At 42.7% G+C, this 19862-nt stretch overlaps 1 protein-coding gene across 1 annotated transcript in view; it reads right to left on the bottom strand.

Annotated features, from left to right (window-relative positions):
• Nucleotides 1-6636: 6636 nt before the first annotated feature.
• The window catches only part of LOC129820190 (calcitonin gene-related peptide type 1 receptor-like), a 94546-nt gene continuing 81320 nt past the window's right edge, over nucleotides 6637-19862 (bottom strand). Inside the window, exons 13-17 of the mRNA XM_055877173.1 lie at nucleotides 16236-16296; nucleotides 16023-16089; nucleotides 15440-15658; nucleotides 13912-13953; nucleotides 6637-9960 (exon numbers count right to left, since the gene is read on the bottom strand). Coding sequence (XP_055733148.1) covers nucleotides 9736-9960; nucleotides 13912-13953; nucleotides 15440-15658; nucleotides 16023-16089; nucleotides 16236-16296 — 614 coding nt within the window. The 3' untranslated portion in view covers nucleotides 6637-9735. The remainder of the gene's footprint in view (nucleotides 9961-13911; nucleotides 13954-15439; nucleotides 15659-16022; nucleotides 16090-16235; nucleotides 16297-19862) is intronic.

Below are 19862 nucleotides of genomic sequence, written 5' to 3'. Positions count from 1 at the left end.
GGTTGGTTATGAATGACAGCACTAGGTTGGTTATGAATGGCAGCACTAGGTTGGTTATGAATGACAGCACTAGGTTGGTTATGAATGACAGGACTAGGTTGGTTATGAATGGCAGCACTAGGTTGCGATGAATGACAACATGCAGGCTTTCAAGCCCAGTCTCTGATGTTCGTTAGTCTATTGTCCCATCCCCTGCTTTACAAATATACATCCTCACTAAAAAAAGATGCTAATATAAATTGAAAGTAAATGTTACATGAATGGATTAAGGGGTGCTCCGAGGGACATTATTTAGTTATTTCTACTTAAAGGGCTACTTCAAGATTTTGGCAATGAGGCCCTTTATCTGCATCCAGTATGATGAAGTTAGAGGTAGTTTCGTGAGCCAATGCTAACTAGTGTTAGCGCAATGACTGTAAGTTTATGGTATCTACTAGAATGCTAGCAGTTACCATAGACTTCCAGGCATTGTGCTAATGCTAGTTAGCAACTGCACTTCAAACTGCACGCAGAGACAAGACATTTCCAAAATCCTGAAGTATCCTTTTAATATCAAAGGATTTTCATCATAATAGCCAATAAAGATTATCACACTGTGTGTATTGTAGCTATTGTAACACTCCCTAAAATCAAAGGATTTATGCTACTAAACTCAATGTTGATGATTAGACCGTGTCATATTGTAATCCTTGAGGGAGTTATTTCATGTGATGATCACCACTGTTCAAGGTCTCAGAAGACATCTGAGGGATGCTAATTTGACAGCGAGACACACACCATCAAGTACCATTTCAAATTCAATAAAAGTGTTATTGTTGTGTGTTTTGTTAATAATTCGACAAGCTCTTCAAAACGTGGGAGGATGGGATCAGAAGCAAGCCCAGGGACAAAGCTCTGATGTCAGAGAGGAGTGTGCTTCACTTTACCAAATGGCAATGTGTTTTTATGGCCTTTTGTGCATCTTCTGTTGTCATTGAAATTGTGTAAAATAACACAATAGATGAATTAGACAACAGGAAGCGCCTGTAGTGTCAGACGTCTGTAAGCTAAGTAGGTGGTTGTCCTACTGTGTATAATGACGTCATATCGCTGAGTCTGCCAGCATCCCAAATTGCACTCTATTCCCTACATAGTGCACTACTTTTTACACATAGTGCACTACTTTGATGAAAGCCCCACGGGCCCTAGTCAAAAGTAATGCACTATATAGGAAATAGGGTGCCATTTGGGACGCAAACTGTCTTTAAGGGTGAAGGTCAAGATTTGTGATTTCTGGTTAGAAAAGCATAATTTCTAGCATCACCAGATAGTGACGACTAGATTGACCACATCTTTGTGGTGTCTTTGGCAGGAGATCCGCTATCTCAGCAGGGAGCTAACAACACCAGCATATGGAGGAATACCAAAATAAAACTGCTCCATAAACAAATCTGGAGAAGGTCTGTAATCCAAGGAATGAGCCTTAGGAAATTGGAAGGAAGAAAGGAAGGAAGGAAGAGGGAACGAGAGGAGACGTGGCTGGGTCTGGCATCTCGGCTTGGGAGGAGAACGAGAGGAGACGTGGCGGGGTCTGGCATCTCGGCTTGGGAGGAGAACGAGAGGAGACGTGGCGGGGTCTGGCATCTCGGCTTGGGAGGAGAACGAGAGGAGACGTGGCGGGGTCTGGCATCTCGGCTTGGGAGGAGAACGAGAGGAGACGTGGCGGGGTCTGGCATCTCGGCTTGGGAGGAGAACGAGAGGAGAAGTGGCGGGGTCTGGCATCTCGGCTTTGGAGGAGAACGAGAGGAGACGTAGCGTGGTCTGGCGTCTCAGCTTGAGAGGGAATGAGAGGAGACGTGGCTGGGCCTGGCGTCTCAGCGTGGGTGACTTGGTGGGGTCTGGCGTCTCAGTGTGGGCGATTAGAGGACACACGGTGGGGTCTGGCGTCTCAGTGTGGGAGACTAGAGGAGACATGGCTGGGCCTGGCGTGTCAGCGTGGGAGACTAGAGGCTGCAGGCCCAGACGGCATCTCCAGTCGCGTCCTCAGAGCATGCGCAGACCAGCTGGCTGGTGTGTTTACGGACATATTCAATCAATCCTTATCCCAGTCTGCTGTTCCCACATGCTTCAAGAGGGCCACCATTGTTCCTGTTCCCAAGAAAGCTAAGGTAACTGAGCTAAACGACTACCGCCCCGTAGCGCTCACTTCCGTCATCATGAAGTGCTTTGAGAGACTAGTCAAGGACCATATCACCTCCACCCTACCTGACACCCTAGACCCACTCCAATTTGCTTACCGCCCCAATAGGTCCACAGACAACGCAATCGCAACCACACTGCACACTGCCCTAACCCATCTGGACAAGAGGAATACCTATGTGAGAATGCTGTTCATCGACTACAGCTCAGCATTTAACACCATAGTACCCTCCAAACTCGTCATCAAGCTTGAGACCCTGGGTCTCGACCCCGCCCTGTGCAACTGGGTACTGGACTTCCTGACGGCCCCCCCCAGGTGGTGAGGGCAGGTAACAACATCTCCACCCCGCTGATCCTCAACACAGGGGCCCCACAAGGGTGCGTTCTGAGCCCTCTCCTGTACTCCCTGTTCACCCACGACTGCGTGGCCATGCACGCCTCCAACTCAATCATCAAGTTTGCGGACGACACTACAGTGGTAGGCTTGATTACCAACAACGGCGATACGGCCTACAGGGAGGAGGTGAGGGCCCCGGAGTGTGGTGTCAGGAAAATAACCTCACACTCAACGTCAACAAAACAACGGAGATGATTGTGGACTTCAGGAAACAGCAGAGGGAGCACCCCCCTATCCACATCGACGGGACAGTAGTGGAGAGGGTAGTAAGTTGTAAGTTCCTCGGCGTACACATCACGGACAAACTGAATTGGTCCACCCACACAGACAGCATTGTGAAGAAGGTGCAGCAGCGCCTCTTCAACCTCAGGAGGCTGAAGAAATTCGGCTTGTCACCAAAAGCACTCACAAACTTCTACAGATGCACAATCGAGAGCATCCTGTCGGGCTGTATCACCGCCTGGTACGGCAACTGCTCCGCCCACAACCGCAAGGCTCTCCAGAGGGTAGTGAGGTCTGCACAACACATCACTGGGGGCAAACTACCTGCCCTCCAGGACACCTACACCACCCGATGTCACAGGAAGGCCATAAAGATCATCAAGGACAACAACCACCCGAGCCACTGCCTGTTCACCCCGCTATCATCCAGAAGGCGAGATCAGTACAGGTGCATCAAAGCTGGGACCGAGAGACTGAAAAACAGCTTCTATCTCAAGGCCATCAGACTGTTAAACAGCCACCACTAACATCGAGTGGCTGCTGCCAACATACTGACCCAACTCCAGCTCACTTTAATAATGGAAATTGATGGAAATTGATCAACAATTTATCACTAGCCACTGAAACAATGCCACTTAATATAATGTATATGTATATACTGTACTCTATATTATCTACTGCATCTTGCCATCTTTATGTAATATATGTATCACTAGCCACTTTAAACTATGCCTGTAACGGCTTTCCTCCTCCTCTTCATCTGAAGAGGAGGAGCAGGGATCGAACCAAAATGCAGCTGAGTTTGTAGACATGATTTATTAACGAAAAAACACGAACTCGACTAATACACTAACAAAACAAATAAACGGTGTAGACAGATCTGAACGACGGACTCACATAACACACGAGAACGCACGAACAGGGAAAAAAGCCTACACATAAATGACACTGAAACAAACAAACCGAAAACAGTCCCGTGTGGCGCAATGACATACACAAACACAGGAGACAATCACCCACAACGAACACTGTGAAAACACCTACCTAAATATGACTCTTAATTAGAGGAACGCCAAACACCTGCCTCTAATTAAGAGCCATACCAGGCAACCCATAAACCAACATAGAAACAGAAAACATAGAATGCCCACCCAACCTCACGTCCTGACCAACTAACACATATAACAAACTAACAGAAATAGGTCAGGAACGTGACAATGCCACTTTTATGTTTACATACCCTACATTGCTCATCTCATATGTATATACTGTACTCGATACCATCTACTGCATCTTGCCTATGCTGTTCTGTACCGTCACTTATTTATATATCTTTATGTACATATTCTTTATCCCTTTACACTTGTGTGTATAAGGTAGTAGTTAGATTACTTAGATTACTTGTTGGTTATTACTACATTGTCGGAACTAGAAGCACAAGCATTTCGCTACACTCGCATTATCTGCTAACCATGTGTATGTGAGAAATACAATTTGATTTGAATAAAACTTGATTTGATTTGAGACTTGGTGGGGTCTGGCGTCTCAGCGTGGGAGACTAGAGGAGACACGGTGGGGTCTGATGTCTCAGCGTGGGAGACTAGAGGAGACACGGTGGGGTCTGGCGTCTCAGCGTGGGAGACTAGAGGAGACACGGTGGGGTCTGGCGTCTCAGCGTGGGAGACTAGAGGAGACACGGTTGGGACTGGCGTCTCAGCGTGGGAGACTAGAGGAGACACGGTGGGGACTGGTGTCTCAGCGTGGGAGACTAGAGGACACAGAGATACCCATCCAAGAGGAAGAGAACAAAATGCTCTCCAACAACAAGGGATTTGGAGTCGCTTTCACGCACTGCTGGGTCTATCTATGTATGTCTATGACTGAGCTCTGAGAGAGGTCTACTGTTACTTAGTTTGAATGCATGAGAAAATGATACAACATATTCATAAAACTTTACATTCATGGTAAATTCCCCACCTGATTATTCCAAGGTAGGATACAAAGAGAAAATAATATCTGAATTCATTATGGAAATAGAATGCACCCCAAATGGCACCCTTTTCTCTATACAGTGCACTACTTTTGATCAGGTCCCATAGGGCTCTGGTCAAAGGTAGTGCGCTATTTTGGGAATAAGGTGCCATTTAGGGTGCATCCTATTTCCATAATGAATTCAGATATTATTTTCTCTTGTTATCCTGCCTTGGAATAATCAGGTGGGGAATTTACCATGACTGGTGATGTCAGCGTGTGCACTACTGGTGATGAAGTCAGGTGCAGGAGAGCAGAGAGTTGTGATCAGGCCCACACTTTATTCGGCAGAAGCAAACAACAGACGGACGCAGCAGTGTCCAACAAACCTCCAGCCAAAGGCAAAAGTGCAAAGCGCGACAAAGTCACAAATAAGCAAAAATGTTTAACAATTAAACATACTCCGGGTTGAAACATAGTACCCGGGGGAAAAACCAGCTAGGCGTGTCAATACAAAACACGTAACAAAACAATCCCACACAAAGACATGGGGGAACAGAGGAATATATATATGCAGTTGATTAGGGAATGTGAACCAGGTATGCGGGGAACAAGACAAAACAAATGGAACAATGAAAAATGGAGCGGCGATGGCTAGAAGGCCGGTGACGTCGACCGCCGAACGCCGCCCGAACAAGGAGGGGAGCCAACTTCGGCGGAAGTCGTGACAGGTGATCCCTCAATAAGATCTGCTGTGTGGGGTTATGCATCTATCCAATCCTTATGACTGAGTAAATGGGTTTCAATAAACAGGTTAAACGGTACATTCCTGCAACAGTAAAGTTTGATTATTTCCCCACATTGTCTATTAATAAATACAGAGACAAGTGAATATGAACCCGCTCCATCTTGAGCAGGAGTCTCTTTGCATACTGCTTCATTTTCCTCTCCACTTTCAAGTTGAACACTATCATTTAATGATTCAGTTTCATGAGTTGGGGTTTGCCTGTATAAGATATTGTAAAACAGCTATTTGAACAGCAGCTATTTGATATCCAACATCATTGTTACTGACTTACTATGGTATAGCGGTGCTATAAAGAACCAACAGACCTTGAAATTGTCCTTAGTGTAATAGACGCTGCATAGTTGCGGGGGCTCTTAGAAAAGCAAAAGCTTGGCCTATTAGGATGATAACAACCAGATTCTACTGATGGGAAGAACTGTCCTTTTCAGAGGACAACTGGGATCTGATGTGCCCAGACTTGAACTGTATCTCCAATGGCACCCTATTCCCTTCATAGTGCACTACTTTTGACCAGAGCCCTATTGGCCCTGGTCAAAAGTAGTGCACTATATATGGAATATACAGCATTTGTGTTGTATAATGGGTATCAGAAGCATTACTGTATGACGGTTGATGAATGAGAGAGCAGGAATATAGTCAATCTCACGATACATCGTTTCCATCACATACTCACAATGCAAATCCTCTGAAACCTGAAATGTGTCTTTTTTCCGGACAGAAGACTAGATTTTAAAGTATGCCTAAACCATTTAGGAGGGTAATTTGGGTACAAAATAATACAGTGGCGATTGTGATGTTGAGGTATTTTAAAACTTTTAAATCCAGTTTCCTCTGCTCCCTTTAAAACACACACACACACACACACACACACACACACACACACACACACACACACACACACACACACACACACACACACACACACACACACACACACACACACACACACACACACACACACACACACACACACGCACACACACACACACACACAAAGGTTTGTTCCTAAGTCCTACAGGTTGCATAGTATTGTAGGAAAGAAAGAACAGACACAACAGGGAATCTTTTAGGAATATATTTCTGATTGAAATAGCTTTCAAACAAACAGCTGGTCACTTTGTGCATTTTACAAAACACTGTTTTTGTTTTCTTTGAAATAACGCCACACAAAGCACTTAGAGGTCGAGAGCCAAACACAAGCGAAACAAAAGAACCAAAAACAGCGGTTGAAACACTTCACATCTATTACACACACAAACTCTGCTGTCATGTTGACATGGGCACAGGACAACGTGACCATGTACATACTAAATATACACAAGTAAAATTATTCCTCCAAATTAAAATAAAAACCTTAACATGGTATTCATATCCAGAACAAATAAACCTCAAAAGATGGATGGATCAAAACCTTTTTTAAATCCACTTCACAGCGGTTAAAGTCTTCTCTGGTATCAAACAGACAGAATTAGCTCTTAGAGACCTCATCAAATGGCCTTCTTCTAACCTTTCAAACTGATTGTCACCGTGTCAAATCTTCCATGCTGGCCCGACATCAGCAAAGACATTGGAAGCAGAGTATTAAAATTGGAGTAAGTGTATAGATTTACTTTATCTTGGCCTAATAGAATTTGAAGATGTAAAATAAATTAGATTGGCACAATTAACTGTATTGTCCCCAAAATGAAATGTGTCTTCGGCATTCAGGTCCAAACTAGTCTGCAATGGGTCTGGGCACCTGGGGCCTCATTTAGAAATGGCATTGTATGCACAATTTAGGATTAAATCTGTGAGTACAAATCTTTTTATAAATGAGGCCCCTGGTTATCATCGGTACTGAAGTACCTGTACCTGTCTACAGTAACATACTGCTACACTATATCCAGATCAGGGCAGCTCCAGAGCCGTTCTTCCTTTCTGAGAGCCCCTGGAGTTAAATCCTAGCAGATGTCTATCTTTAAAAACCATGTGAAGATGGGATTAATCTGGACATCAGAAGGCCCCAAGGCTCATGGATCACTATCTGCATTTTACACACTGATAAACACACACACACACACGCACACACACACACACACACACACACACACACACACACACACACACACACACACACACACACACACACACACACACACACACACACACGCACACACACACACACACACACACACACACACACACACACACATCTCCTTTAATTCAATACAAAGCAGTGTGCTGAGCCATTTCGTTCAATTTCAATGGTTTTCAGTGTCCATTCTAGAAATCAATTTTGGTTGTGCAATTTCCAAAGGAACACATTTGAAGGTTAACATTTACATTTCTATGAAACAGAAGGTGCTTGTTGAGGAGACCACCTGCATGCAGTGACGGTAAACAAGAGATTACGTTTCTATTCCTGACTCCTTAAGACAGCCTTTGTGACACAAAACCAAAATCACACTCCTAGAAATTAGCCTGCGCTACCAGATTAGCTAAGAGCAAAGGATTCCACATTACACTTTCTGAAATGCCTCAGACTTTAATTCAGGATCCAAGAGCATGATAATTTAAGGGCATGATATATTACAGATGTAGGATCTTAATTTGATTTCAACTTTCCTGGGGTTTAAAATGAAATCAAATTGTATTTGTCACTTTGAAATTTCAGACTTGATTTATCCTTACAAAAAAATGTATCAACCCCAACAAAAGAAAATGTCTACTCATTATTATCCATGTAAAAATGTACATTTCATGTTGCTGCAGGATTCTTTTCCTGCTGTAACAAACTGGCTCAAATTAAGATCCTACAGCTGTAGGTGAATGAAAATACATATTCTGTAGTATTCACCACAAGAGAGTTGTTTGAAATAGCCCTCAGTTAGAACGATTTAACAGATTCTGTACAATGGAAGGAAAATGCTTCTTCGAGGTAATCATGTTTTCAATTTAGATAATTGTATTGAAAATTATAATTGTTGATATAGCAACACTCTGCAGGTAGCCTTAATGTATTTACTCATTTTCTCTCCTCATTCCATGTTATTTCTATTCCTAAACGATTTGACAAAGAAAATAAATTTGAACATATTCAAATAGCCGTAATTTAAGCACAAAACATAACATAATGATTCTTCGGTAATCATACAAGCTTCACTTTAGACCTTTTGGCAAATGGACACGGCAAACAATAGACAAGACCATTTCACTGAAATAGTCTCCCCGCTAGAGCCATGTGGTACTCAAAATGGCTTCCAAATGCGTTACCTATGTCATTCCATATCTTGCTTTTTATTTTAAGTTAATCAATCCTTTTTACTCTCTCTCTTTTGAGCCCATATCAAGGCGTTCTGTATCTTTTGCACTCTTTAAATCCAGGCCTTCTGACAGAAACACCACAAGAACAGTCAGCAGCTGTACTAACAGCAAAGCAGTCTGGCGGAGCAAACTAGCTTCACAGGACAGATAGCAGGTATTTAAAGAACAAGTCGTTGACAAGAACAAAAACATTTAGTCCGAAAAATAGAATCTTCTAAAACACCCTTTGACACTTTTAAAGTGAAACTGGTGAAACAAATATGTACATGATTCCAGAGCTTAGGTACAGGGAGCCTTTGTCAACCTTTGATCTCACGTGTCATGGACACTGTCGGTCGCTTCAGTGTTGGATTCAGTTCACGCAGAGCATGCCTATGGCAGCCGAACCCACACACCCTTTGGTATAGACGAAGCAACAATACAGTTTCATCATCATCATCCATTTCACCATCACCATCATCCTCAATGTCCCCATGATGTGTAGGAAGAGCTCCACAAATAGCAGCCACAAATAGCAGCTTTAGGACGTGTCACATTTCAAACTCGACTCCCGTTTCATGTATATCTTATAATGTTTTTAAAATCAGCCACAGCAGCAGCAATGTCATGTAAAGAAGCATCAGCCATCGTTGGCCAAGTCATGGGAGAGATACTGTATCACTGTATCACTGTCCAGACACACACTGTCTTCTCCTTCACAGTCTGGGGCTTACCCCCTCGTTCTGTCTCTGAGATGGGGAACCGTGACGGGGACCGCTGGGAAACTTTGTTTCATGTTAGATAGTAGAGAAACGTCTCCATCTTGATTCCTCTACTAACTCTTTTCTCCTCCCACACTCAGAGTGCCTCCCGCTTGTCAGGCGTACGTCTCCCCTGTCTTAAGAGCCACCAGCTCAGAGTCCTCAGAGGTGTGTCTGCCGTTTAAGTGTTCGCTGTTGCAGTCGTGGTGGTACATGAAGGCGGGCACCTCAGTGATGGATGTGGCGGTGTAGGAGGTAGAGCGCATGGAGCAGTGGTCCCTCCGTCTCTGACCCCACTGGGCCTTATACTGAATCCACTGTCTCTTCAGAGCAGCCTGCACCTGAGAAAAAGGAATATTCATATTATAAACTGTATTCTCTAATGAGTGAGTACACACTCAAACGGATAAACACACTCAAAAGAGAGAGAGAGAGAGAGAGAGAGAGAGAGAGAGAGAGAGAGAGAGAGAGAGAGAGAGAGAGAGAGAGAGAGAGAGAGAGAGAGAGAGAGAGAGAGAGAGAGAGAGAGAGAGAGAGAGAGAGAGAGAGAGAGAGAGAGAGAGAGAGAGAGAGAGAGAGAACAATCATATTAAGCCACTCTTGGAGGACAATGGAAGTGCATAAAACTTCTTTATAATTAAAATTGCTGCATTTCAGCTGTTGCCCTCATCAGGGTTTTACAGACACACAGAGAGACACATTAGGCACGGACAGGTGAACAGCAAAAAGACACATGGTCTGTTTGTACTTCACTGTCACCTTACAGAATTTTAGTGCCTCACTGTCACCTCACAGCATTTTAGTGCCTCAATGTCACCTCACAGCAATTTAGTACCTCAGTCACCTCAAAGCATTTTAGTACCTCACTGTCACCTCACAGCATTTTAGTGCACAACCACACATTTTCATCAATATGCATGATCATTAAATCAATGTAATGTGACTGAGCACAGGAAATGTGAATTTGTATGACAAATGTTAATGGCAGTTTTTAGACATGAATTTGTTATGAAACAGAATTTAATCACAATTTAGGCTCCCATTTCCTGTGATTAATTGAAGGATAATACCTTCTCCTTACTGAGTTTAGTGCAGGTAGAGTAGATTGATGTATTTACGCTCGCTTATCTGCTGTTCCTCTTTTGAAAATCACCAAGTTAGTAAATTATACATTATGAGCGTATGAAATTATTCAGCACAGCAAGAATCTGATTAAGAAAAAAATGAAAACTGGAGAATGATCTTGTGTGATAACTTTATACTGCATGAATGGGTGTGCAGTCTAAAAATGGAAAGCAAAGCAGTGTTTGACATAGTTCTCTCAGAAGAACGGCCTGAGCCAGCACAGGGAACATCTAATTCCTGAACAATGCCACACCAATTACTGAGTGAAAATGAGGACAGGACACACTGCACTCTCCCATGATCTAATGATGCAGAGCATATCAACAACTAGCATTGAAAAACGAGTAAAAATTACATTTGCCTGTCTTTTTTTCAGTCTTCCGTTTTTACTCATGCTTTTGAATACTAGTTGTTCCTTCCAAAACCAGCACCAGGACCTAGAGACACACTGCTGTGCACAGGATTTCACTTTTTTTTTTATAAACTACTTGTACTCTGTGTAACGGATGTGAAATGGCTAGCTAGTTAGCGGGTACGCGCTAGTAGCATTTCAATCAGTTACGTCACTTGCTCTGAGACTTAAGTAGTGTTGCCCCTTGCTCTGCAAGGGCCGTGGCTTTTGTGGAGCGATGGGTAACGACGCTTCGTGGGTGTCGGTTGTTGTGTGCAGAGGGTCCCTGGTTCGCGCCCGTGTCGGGGCGAGGGAACGGTTTAAAAGTTATACTGTTACATTGATGCTGTTGACCCGGATCACTGGTTGCAGCGGAAAAGGAGGAGGTTGAAAGGGGGGTGAGTGTAACGGATGTGAAATGGCTAGCTAGTTAGCGGGTACGCGCTAGTAGCATTTCAATCAGTTACGTCACTTGCTCTGAGACTTAAGTAGTGTTGCCCCTTGCTCTGCAAGGGCCGTGGCTTTTGTGGAGCGATGGGTAACGATGCTTCGTGGGCGACCGTTGTTGATGTGTGCAGAGGGTCCCTGGTTCGCGCCCGTGTCGGGGCGAGGGGACGGTACTAAAGTTATACTGTTACATCTGGTCCAAAGTAGTGCACTATATAGGGAATAGGGTGCAATTTCAGACGCAACCTAGAAAACATAACAATAAGTACTACTTTTTTCCTCATTGGTGTAACTTGACAATGAGTTATTCAACAGACTGTGTAGCTAGTGCTGAGTCCCAAATGACACCCCTATTCCCTTTATATTGCACTACTTTTGACCACGGCCCTTAGGGAAAAAGATGCCCATAGAGAATGTATGGAATTGGGTGTAAATTGGGACACAACCTAGGTCTAGGCATTTTGGCCCCAGAATCAAATTGTGCAATGAACTCATCTCCAAAAATGAATGTCCCAAATTAGGAGACAGTAAAAGCCATTATGCTGCAAAGCAAACAAACATTCCCTTACTGTGTCAATGCGTCTTTTATCCCCCCGACACTGCTGAATCGGTTCTTCTGACACGTCAAACTTGGTTTACGAGGGCCGATGGAGATGCTGATGGGGCCTGGTTGCTCACGCATGAGCTAATAATTGACCTGTTTTCCCGGCCCAGAAATCATTTCCTACGTATAAAATATTACTAAACACTGCGCCTGATGATGAACGAATGCTATGTTCATTCGCTGTGTTTTCGTCAGTGCCAGATTCCACCTCATGCTGTGTATTCAAATAAGGTCTCTGTTTTTCTGGGTGTGTGCATTGTTTTTCTTTCTACTTTCTTAAGCGAAGAAAATGCTCAGTCGCTCTTTCTCCTGATCTGGGCTCAGACTGGCCAAGCAGTACCTGATGCAACTCCTGACCTATCAAATGTATTCTCTCAATGTATATTATTAACTGACTGGGTGGGTGGGCCTATGTTAAAACCTCTGGCCGTTCTGGATCACAGCATTTACAATATTACCTAAAAACAAGTCTGAATAGTCTCTTTAAAAAAAAAAAAAACAGCAATATCCTTAAAAATTCAAAAGTTCAAGTTTGTGTTGGTGACTCTAGATTATGGACATCCGCTGTCAGACAGCAAACAACTGCAGGCTGAGGTGAGTGAGCGACAGACAGACAGACAGGGTGGATGATTCGCCCCAGAGAGATTCAAGTGTCTGAGGCATTTCTAAGGCTTGTCTTCCTTCCTCTTCATCTGAGATGGTCCTAGTGCTGTTGCCTCTGCTACTGTACAGGAGTCAGCTGACTCCATAGATTCAGCGCAGTAATGCTTTCTCCCACTAATTGATGATAACTCTATCACCACGGGCCACTCATCAATGTATGAGGCCCCGGGTTCAATCTCTGGCATCTCCACAATTGTTCAGGGTGGCAGGTAGCCTAGTGGTTAGAGCGTTGGGCCAATAACCAAAAGGTTGCTGGATTGAATCCCCGAGCTGACAAAGTAAAAATCTGTCATTCTGCCCCTGAACAAGGCCCACTGTTCCCCGGTAGACTGCCATTGTAAATAATAATTTTTTCTTAACTGACTTGACTAGTCAAATAAAAAAAAATCTATGTGTTCTCGGGTGCACAAGATGGCCGCCTGTTGACATGGAAATGCTCTGTGAAATGGTGTGCATGACGGGACAGACGAGTCCTGACAGCTGAAATGCCACCAGGCGTTAAAACTGCACTTTGCCAGAGGTTCAATTAAAGCTCTACTTTACCGAATGGTAAGGGTTCTTTAGAGATTCTATTAAAACTGTACTTTACCAAAAGGTAAGGGTTCTTCAGCTGTTCAATTAAAAATGTACTTTGCCAAAAGGTAAGGGTTCTTCAGAGTTGCAATTAAAACTGTACTATACCAAAAAAAATTTACCAAAGTATAAGGCTTCTTCAGAGGTTCAATTAAAACTGTACTATACTAAAAAAAACTTTACTTTACCAAAGGGTTCTTCAGAGGTTCAGTTAAAACACTACCATACCAAAGGGTAAGGGTTCCTCAGAGGTTCAGTTAAAACACTACCATACCAAAGGGTAAGGGTTCTTCAGAGGTTCAGTTAAAACACTACCATACCAAAGGGTGAGGGTTCATCAGAGGTTCAAGCTTAAACTGTTACTGTATACTGTCTACTGTACCTCAACAAACAAATTATATAAGAGTACAACTGAATGGGAAGTTGATGGTTTCCACAGAGTGAAGATATCCTGTGTGTTGTGTGTTGTGTTAGTACAGTAGTGCTTACCTCGCCATTGAAAAAGCAGAATATCGTTGCCACTAGTAATCCCTGGAGGGAAAACAAGACAATCACACACTCTTAGAAAAAAAGTTGCTATCTAGAGCCTAAAAGGGTTCTTCGGCTGTCCCCATAAAATAACCCTTTTTGGTTCCATGTAGAACCCTGTAAAGAGAGTTCTACCTGGAACCAAAAATGATTCGACCTGAAACCAAAAAGGGTTATTTTATGGGGATAGCCGAAGAACCCTTTTGGTATACCTTATGTCAGATCAGAGCTTTGGTAAGGACTGTTCTGCTAGCATACAATCAATTGCCTTACATACCTGGTAATGCATTAATATACGCATGACGTAGTCATTACCTGGTAATGCATTATTAAAGTCATTACCTGATAATGCATTAATAAAGTAATTATCTGGTAATACATTCATATAAATATGACCTAGTAATGCATTTACATATGCATGATGGAGTCATTACCTGCTACTGCATTAATAAAGTCATTATCTGGTAATACATTAATATAGATATTACCTGGTAATGCATTAATATATGCATGATGTAGTCATTACCTGGTAATGCATTAATACAGTCATTACCTGGTAATGCATTAATAGTCCTTTTCTAATAATACATGAATATAGATATGAGCTAGTAATGCATTAATATATGCATGAAGTAGTCATTATCTGGTAATATATTAATATAGATATTACCTGGTAATGCATTAATATAAGCATGATGTAGTCGTAGCCATTAGTTTCATTACCTGGTAATGCATTAATATAAGCATGATGTAGTCATAGTGATTACCTGGTAATGCATTAATATAAGCATGATGTAGTCATAGTGATTACCTGGTAATGCATTAATATAAGCATGATGTAGTCGTAGCCATTAGTTTCATTACCTGGTAATGCATTAATATAAGCATGATGTAGTCATAGTGATTACCTGGTAATGCATTAATATAAGCATGATGTAGTCATAGTGATTACCTGGTAATGCATTAATATAAGCATGATGTAGTCGTAGTGATCAGTTTCATTACCTGGTAATGCATTAGTATATGCATGATGTAGTCATAGCGATTACCTGGTAATGCATTAGTATATGCATGATGTAGTCATAGCGATTACCTGGTAATGCATTAGTATATGCATGATGTAGTCATAGCGATTACCTGGTAATGCATTAGTATATGCATGATGTAGTCATAGCGATTACCTGGTAATGCATTAGTAAATGCATGATGTAGTCATAGCGATTACCTGGTAATGCATTAGTATATGCATGATGTAGTCATAGCGATTACCTGGTAATGCATTAGTAAATGCATGATGTAGTCACAGTGATTACCTGGTAATGCATTAGTAAATGCATGATGTAGTCATAGCGATTACCTGGTAATGCATTAGTAAATGCATGATGTAGTCATAGCGATTACCTGGTAATGCATTAGTAAATGCATGATGTAGTCATAGCGATTACCTGGTAATGCATTAGTATATGCATGATGTAGTCATAGCGATTACCTGGTAATGCATTAGTATATGCATGATGTAGTCGTAGACCTCCCCCGCCAGACGGTTCTCTGGCCTCCAGGGGAAGATGACAAACTGGATGCCCAGGAGAGGGACCAGGATCAGGGTAGCTCTCACTGCCTTCATGTACATGTTAGACTCTGCCCGGTGGGTGTCCCTCAGCTTGGTAACCAGCACCCTCACGATGTTCAGCAAGAAGAACAGATTCACCTGGGAAAGAGGAGAAAGAAGGGATTTTATAAACGTCTGAAAATGGTTGCTGTGTCTGAAAGGGCTGCAATCTAACCTGATTATAATGCTTTTGTCTAAACAATGGAAGTCTAAACACCAGCATAGGACACAATTTGCTTTGATTGATGTGTTGCACATTCAGCAGTATAACAATACATGATTTTTGGTCCAATGATGGCTACCTACGTACTAAGTTTTGATCGAGAAGAACATCCATGTACCATTATGTTCTACCTGGAACCAAAAGGGTTCTACCTGCCACCAAAAATAGTTCTTCAAAGGATTCTGCTATGGGAACAGCCAAATAACTTTCTAAGGTTCTAGAGTGTAGGATGTAGCTTACGAGCAGTGCTGCCATGATGGGCCCGTGGACCACGTAGAGCAGGTGGGTCTCAACACTCATCCAGCAGCTACAGGAAGGAGAAACATTCTCCATCACACAAGTCTACAAACGGACAATGAATTCTTCTTCTTCTCCTTCTATATCTGTTTACTGCAGCTCACCACACAGCTGCTCTGTTTATTTACAACACTAGTGCAGAGGACCATCACTCACTTGTCATCAAAATACTTCTTCCTTGCCACGGCATGGATGGATGCAGGCACTAAGGGAAACCCTGGAAACCAGAGGACAGATACTGTAAACACATCTGCAAAATGTCAATTAATCAATTAATGAATCAATCAATGAATGATGTTGTGTGTATTATGACGTAAACATCTATAATGTGGTTATTACAGTAATTAGTATGTAATTCCTCAGTTATAAGAGTAACTTCTTGTATATCTTCTGTATTTTCTATAGAAGAGGTTAAAGGGGAAGTTCACTGAAAATACAAATGAACATGAACATAGCCAAGGTAAGTGGAGAAATCATGTTAATTTGTATTTTGAGTCAACTATTCCTTAAAGGCTGTTAAGCAGCATTTAAATATCCTTTAAGGTGAAGATACCTGGCAGAGCAGACAGCCAATGGAAGCCCTTCCTAAATTCAAAACAAGCTTATACTATCCTACAGGTGTAGGATCTTAATTTGACCTATATTGTCACAACAAAATAATCCTGGAGCAACAGGATTTGAACGTTAAGTTCATAATGTTGCTTGATCGGTGGTTAGGCTATTAGCTGGCCAACAGTAGGAAACATGAAAAGTACCATACTGTTACAGTAATATAACCGCGTGTTAGTGTGGGTTTTCAGTGAATTTATGTAAATCACGACGCTCATCTGCAATACCTGTGGTGTAGGAAATTTGTTGGCAATAAAAGTGATCAAATTAAGATCATCCTCATCATGTTGTCCGCTACAAGTTGAACAACAACAAACCCACACTGAGCAATTTCCTCTAATAATCCAGTCTTGTTAAATCCTTCTCCATGAACAACACAACCGTACCAGTGTTTATTGGGGGTTTCATTTTAGCTGGGCCATAAACAGATTAAACAGATGAATCCGAGCAGCGGGTCCGTTTAGAAGTGATTTATCAAAGCTCTACGGCCATATTGGCTACAGATGGACTAGCTGGATGTCCTCCATCCATTCCTCAGGGTGCCTGTGTGAAAGACACTGTAGCTTCTGCCCCAAGGTTATATCACGGCATCTTTAATAATGGCCGACCATTCACAGTTATCGTATCACTTATCGGACAGGCAGGGCTCATATTATAACACATCACTCCTCCTTTAAACAGGGGGAGAACAGAACAGACAGCACGTTAACAGCAGCTATCCAATAGGAAGAGCTACTAAAGCTGTCAATTTGATACAGGGTTTGATGGGGTTGACACACAGAGAGTGTCGCAGTTAACAGTGACCTCAGGGTTGTGTCTGCTCCTGTGTCCTGACACAGATTGTGTCCCACTGTGTTGTGTGACACACAAGCTGATTCAGCGATAGTGGGAGCTGTTTACAATGTTATTTTATTTCTACAGTGAGTACAGGGTGATGAAATATGAAGATAGGCTATGAATCAGAGGCAGAGGCCTCCAGGGCTAGGTGAGTTTATGGTTTTGTACACACTGTAACATGCAACAGGCTGCTATGAAGACTTATTGCTGTATCATGTTACCTCAGACGTCATTAGAATAGATAGAATAGATAGTGAAATACATGCCCCAAAAACAGATGGGCAAGTTGACAAGGATATGAGTTCAATTCCAGCGAGAACAACATAAAGGTGAAAAACCTACATCTGGTTTGTCCGTTGTATAAAACCATTTTAGCTAAACAACTGCCGAATACAGATAATGTAACATGTTCAAACGTAAAATAAAGCGTTAACAAAGGGAATAATTATCACTGACTATCATGACTGACCATCAAGTGAATCATTTAATTACTGTCTGAGAATGCTGTTTTGGTGACTTGTTTTCATAAAAGCAGAAGGGGAGAAGATGAAGTATGCACACTACCGTTCAAAAGTCCAGGTGACCACCTCATGAAGCTGGTTGAGAGAATGCCAAGAGTGTGCAAAGCTGTCATCAAGTGGCCATTTGAAGAATCTCAAATATAAAATATATTTTAGTAGAAAGAAGAGGAAGGGAAGCGCTACTAAGGTACACAATAGTACATTTTGGTAGATAGAAGGTGCTCTTTGGTAAAAGGGGTGAATTGGTCATCAAAAATGAAAAAAATCAAAAAGAAAGGAGGACCAAGGCACTCTTCATATAATTCATTAAAATGCCTTTATTTGTATGGCATGTTCAATAGAAACAACGTTGAAAAAATATGAGGCGTTTTGGCTGCATGGCCTTCATCAGGGAGTACAAAGAAATAATACAATGTCCTCTTTTGAACAGCTTTTCCAATTAGCCCTAATTTGAAGAGGGAGTGGTTACAAAATTGACCATGATAGTTTGTTGGTGATGTGGACACCAAGGAACATGAAGCTCTCAACCTGCTCCACTACAGCCCTGTCGATGAGAATGTGGACGTGCTCGGCACTCCTTTATCTGTAGTCCAAGATCATCTCCTTTGTCTCCTAATTTGGGTAAATAAAAAACCCTATTACGCATTCCTGCGCATGTCTCCCGATCCCTTTATACCTACGTGACAAATGGGCTTTGAGGACACTATTATGTTGATCACTGAGCTGTAATCAATGAACAGCATTCTCACGTAGGTGTTCCTTTTGTCCAGGTGGGAAAGGGCAGTGTTGAGTGCAATAGAGATTGCGTCATCTGTGGGTCTGTTGGGGTGGTATGCAAATTGGAGTGGGTCTAGGGTTTCCGTGACGATACTGTTGATGTGAGCCATGACCAGCCTTTCAAAGCACTTCATGGCTATAGACGTAGTCATTTAGGTAGATTACCTTGGTGTTCTTCGGCACAGGGACTATGGTGGTCTGCTTGAAAAATGTTGGTATTACAGACTCGGACAGGGACAGGTTGAAGATGTCAGTGAAGACACTTGCCAGTTGGTCAGCGCATGCTCGGAGTACACGCCCTGGTAATCTGTCTGGCCCTGCGGCCTTACGAATGTTGACCTGTTTAAAGGTCTTGCACACATCGGCTATGGTGAGCGTGATCACACAGATGTCCGGAACAGCTCTCATGCATGCTTCAGTGTTGCTTGCCTCGAGGTGCACATAGAAGTCGTTTAGCTCGTCTGGTAGGCTTGTGTCACTGGGCAGCTTGCGGCTGGGCTTCCCTTTGTAGTCCGTAATAGTTTGCAAACCCTGCCACATCCGACGAGCGTCGGAGCCGATGTAGTAGGATTCAATCTTAGTCCTGTATTTTATGCTTTGCCTGTTTAATGGTTTGTCTGAGGGCATAGTGGGATTTCTTATTAGCTTCTAGGTTAGAGTCCCGCTCCTTGAAAGCGGCAGCTCTTACATTTAGCTCAGTGTGGATGTTGCCTGTAATCCATGGCTTCTGGTTGGGGTATGTATGTACGGTTACTGTGGGGACAACGTCATCGATGCACTTGTTGATGAAGCCAGTGACTGATGTGGTATACTCCTCAATGCCATCGGATAAGTCCCTGAACATATTCCAGTCTGTGCTAGCAAAACAGTCCTGTAGCTTAGCATCTGACCACCTCCGTATTGAGTGAGTCACTGGTACTTCCTGCTTTAGTTTTTGCTTGGGTGCAGGAATTAGGAGGTTAGAATTATGGTCAGTTTTGTACCTGCCTCTGTGTGTGGAGTAAAGGTGGACTTATTTTTTTCTCTCTCTGGTTGCACA

This window comes from Salvelinus fontinalis, chromosome 22 (assembly GCF_029448725.1).
Source record: "Salvelinus fontinalis isolate EN_2023a chromosome 22, ASM2944872v1, whole genome shotgun sequence".
NCBI classification, from domain to species: domain Eukaryota; kingdom Metazoa; phylum Chordata; class Actinopteri; order Salmoniformes; family Salmonidae; genus Salvelinus; species Salvelinus fontinalis.
This window is presented reverse-complemented; position numbering and strand designations above follow the sequence as displayed.